A 4,336-nucleotide genomic window follows, 5' to 3' on the forward strand; every position below is an offset into this window, starting at 1 on the left:
ACTAACATAAGCAAACAGAACAAAATGGTCCTCTACATTGCCTTATAATGCCTCGAATGATTTGATAGATTAATGAAGCCGCATTAAGTGTAGATAAGTGAACAGGGGAAATTCGTAATCAAACTGTAGATAAGCATTAAGCAAATACATGCACTAATAAGACTACTATGAGTTAGAATTAAAGACATTCCAATCAAACAATGATACAAAACATAATTTTGATTAGTGTTAGCGCGAAAGCTTTCCTATAGGCGCCAATCCAACGTGAAAACGAGTAACATGTCAAGCAAATTACACAAGGAACGAAATCAAATAATGCAGAAACTTTAATAAAATGTTATGAAATTGAATTTTTAGCACACATTGTTAAGGTTTTATAAAGTATACCCTTATTGAAGCTTGATTATTACGGTGTTCATCTCCAAAATGTAGATTAATGTGCTTTATTTCGTTTCGCTGTTTTGTACCTTGTAAATTTACAGAAATGCTGCATTTAAAACAATTATATTACAATATATTTCTAAGAAAATAATTGAAGCTGTAAAAACAACGGAAACGTAGAAGAAAATACCATTCGCTGCAATGATAGATGAAGATTAAGGAAATTGTAACCACAAAGCAAGACAGAAATGTGAATAAATATATATTAAAATAATGAAAATGAAAACAAAAATTAAGTACTGTTGTAATGATAATAAAAGATTATAATGGAATTATAACTTCCTCGCGTAACCCGCAAGGAATGCAAGGCAATCTTTAACACTACAACACACTCGTGCAACAGCAACAACAACGCCATAAACATACGTAAGATGAGAATACCACAGTGGTGAAAGCATTTCGCGGTATTCAATAGGTGAGCCGAAATGAAAGTTCACGAAATGTTTATGATGATGGCAATTATATTCCACGGGATGTGTGTTATAGAAATAAAGTTACGATAAGATTTAATAATTTAGAAGAGACGTATTTTCTAGCGCTGGTGAATAGAATATCACATCCATGAGCGAAAATTTCCCAATTGATTAACAGGATTTCCATACTTTATCACTGCCAAATTAGCTGCAGTTACACGAAAAATCTACACTCAGGTACCTAATAGGTAGGAGAGATGCGGTCAATATGCGCCCCTAAGCTTAATCACTCAATTAAATGATGATTTCCTCCGAAAACATGTTTTTTCGAAGTGTTTATCAATAATCTAACATATTAGTCATTATATGGTCCAAAAATTTACATGTAAAGCCAGCAATATTTGTTGCAAATTTTATTCCAAAATTGAGAATTTCAATCCAAAATGCTGGGCAAATTCGACACACAAAAATGATAATCAAAATATTCCAATATTTATCACCAAAATTTTTAAACTTTCTGCACAAGATTAGTGTCATCTCTACCCTTTCAGTTAATCAATGTCTCTGACTGATGGTAATGAGGTGAAAATATTTTTTGTATCTAAAGAAAAGCATTGTGGACAGAAACGCCGAAATTACGTTGGAATGAGCCAAAATAATGTTTTATTTTTATTTTTAATACAGAATTTTTGACTGAGTTTTTTGGTTTAACGGCTTAGAAATGTTTTTTGGCTTCAGCTGCTTACGATTTTGAGGCAAAATTTGGGATATAAACCAGGAAAAGGGGGTGGCGCAGTTTACCTAACCGGCGCATTTTATACTTATTTCCCCTACATGGGTTCAGTGATCATGCTGAAAGTGAAAATGCCAGTCACAAAATGGGGGAAAAGTTACGATCTCCATCTCACTGAACATATTTTCATCTCATCGCGAAACGAAGAAATACGGCATCAATTTAGTCGCTTCTTTTTGTAAACGTGCGTGCTCATTGCTGAAAAAATCACAAAAATAAGAAACAAATCAAGTTCCTTTTCATTGGCTTGTTTTTGGTGAGAGGAACATCAGAGTCACGAGATGAAATCCAGGAACAGTTCCCATATTAGGTTCAAACCAAAACTAGCGCCGATTGCGTCAGAATGCAAGACATTACCCAAGTAACCACCAAGCATTTAAGAAAGCATTGTGTTGGCAATATATATATGTTTAAAGAACAGACTGTTTAATGCAACTTTGTATTATATTAGCCATGAGAGCTGTCCCAATGCCACTTTTGGCGAAATAACGGGCAGCTCTAGTGCTAGACCCCCACTTTTGCAACGCCGTCAATGTCAAACGGTTGTCAAAATTTTGGTAACGCGAGTACCGCCTGCAAACAAAAAATGTGTCATCCTGTTAATGTACAAAATACTACATCGTGTGCTTTCGGATGTCTTCTTATACACGCATTTCAATCTAGCTTTTTCATTCAGTCAATTTCAATCTATAGCTGTTTCATTCAGTCTGCCGTTTTTTCTAGTTTACGTTACTGATTTTGTGCAAATTGTGAGTCTCGAACTTTCCGTCTCCAAGTCTTGTGCCGCGGAGTGTAGTCAAGCGCCTCTATCCATCGATCCACAGGAGCAGTGAAAATAAGTACGGTCTTTAGTCATCTTAAGCTATATTCTAAGATCCATTCCGAAAGTGTTCAGAAAAACTAAGGGGAGATTCTATCAGCACAAAGTGGTATATATCAAAAATCGACAATGAACAAATGTGATGTTTTGATTTTTAAATTGTCTTCCAGATATCATGTCCCGTAAAAACCTCTCCAAAAAGCGCTCCGCAGCTGCCTTGTTTGAAGCACTAAAGCAGGAGAACTTGGATGAAATCGCAGCCGTTTCTTTTTCGAAGGAATTGAAAGATTCAAGCACTCAAACGGATCAAGTTGCTCCTACGGCCGAAACAAATAACATCGACGTGAAGCTCAACAAAATGCTAGCACTTCTAGCGCATGCAAATGCAAAGCTGGACGTAATAGGCTCCACGGGTTCCGCTGAGCATGAACATAAATGTGAAGCAGTAGCGCTTCGGAAAATAAATCTACAACCAGTGAAAAATCTCAACGACTTGGAATCTCTTGAAGCGAATTGTAAAAGTGAGGATTTCGTCAAAGCGAGTGTTGCATCGATTGGTCAGCTGCATGGAAGGCAACGATACACCACAAGAGGTGGTACAGTGTGTTTGCAGATAATCGATTATTTTTTCGACCGTCAATTCCTCGTTCAGTGTTCGTGGACAGGAACAGGTCGCAAGCACATTGAGGACAACCAAATACCGAAGAAAATACCATTTTCAAGGTACGAGAAAGTAATCAATCTCTTTTATCAAACCGTTCTGCATTCGGACCCTGAGTTCTCTTTCGATGAGTGTAAGGATTTCTTGCATCGTTGCTTGCGTAATGCGAAGCAAAGACTGGAAGAGTTGGGTGGAACCCGGAAGCCAGTAGCTCGTAAACGCAGACAACTTCTTGATGCGAATTGTCAGGACGTTGAATACCTTGATGATCTCGACCAAGGTGAGGCGACGGAAATGGTTTTGGAGATTGCCGCTGATGATTGTTAAGCCGATTATTCACTATATATTTTTTTAATATTGTTTTATATTTTCTATAATACGTTGCAGTGTGCACTTATACTATGTGAATTTGTCGAACTAAATTATCATTCAATAAATTGAAAGGATATGAATATTTTTAAAGTCTGACGTTGTTTTACTTTTTTACTAGAGAAGAAGCAACTCGTAGCAGATTTATACATGGATCACTTATGTTTTATGCTTTTGCGGGCGGCAGCGTATGGTGAAGTGGAACAAATACAGTTTTTCCTTGTACAGCAACAGCTACAAGTTTACAGAATACTTCCGATATCAAAAATAACCTCATTGACTGAAAGCTATTATCATCTTTCGTGTGGTATACATACAAATTTATTGAATCTAGTGGTGATTGAAAATGGGCTTTGATCTGTTTTAGTTCTCTACCGTGTATTCCATCGACGGATGCATGAATCATCGCGACTACAGTTTTATGATGATTTAAAAACCACTTATTGGCAAAATCATTGGACAGTGTGAAGCCATCTCTTATCTCAATGCATAAAAAAATAGATTCACTTTGCTTGCATGGATACTTAAAGGTAGGGTAACATTTTTGATTGTTCTTCTCAGGGTTGTGCACGTTATTTTCCGCGATTCTATTGATAATTTGGTTTAAAGGCAATCGACCTGATCGAACCAGATTCTTGATTTGATAGAGGTAGTTCTCAAACGGGTATGATGAAATAGAATTCAACGCGCCGAATCTACGCACTTCATCAACAACGTGTAAAAGGTTATGTTGGTTACTTGTAACCGACTTGAAATATTCTGCATAATTTTGAACAAATTTTTCAAAAAGGATCTGAGCAACAGGCAAATATTGTTTATACAAATCATTCGAACAAATT

At 36.4% G+C, this 4,336-nt stretch overlaps 1 protein-coding gene across 1 annotated transcript; it reads left to right on the forward strand.

Moving 5' to 3' along the window:
• The first annotated feature begins 2,250 nt into the window (after nucleotides 1–2,250).
• Nucleotides 2,251–3,540, forward strand: LOC134202542 (uncharacterized). The gene is made up of 2 exons (XM_062677548.1): nucleotides 2,251–2,576; nucleotides 2,638–3,540. Exon 2 carries the CDS (start codon nucleotides 2,643–2,645, stop codon nucleotides 3,453–3,455), a length of 813 nt encoding a protein of 270 aa, XP_062533532.1. The 5' UTR covers nucleotides 2,251–2,576; nucleotides 2,638–2,642; the 3' UTR covers nucleotides 3,456–3,540.
• Nucleotides 3,541–4,336: the final 796 nt, after the last annotated feature.

Source organism: Armigeres subalbatus, unplaced genomic scaffold (genome assembly GCF_024139115.2).
Source record: "Armigeres subalbatus isolate Guangzhou_Male unplaced genomic scaffold, GZ_Asu_2 Contig1259, whole genome shotgun sequence".
NCBI classification, from domain to species: domain Eukaryota; kingdom Metazoa; phylum Arthropoda; class Insecta; order Diptera; family Culicidae; genus Armigeres; species Armigeres subalbatus.

Bases quoted from the DNA above. Each gene is read 5' to 3' on its own strand.
- LOC134202542 (XM_062677548.1), top strand. From the start codon at position 2,643: ATGTCCCGTAAAAACCTCTCCAAAAAGCGCTCCGCAGCTGCCTTGTTT.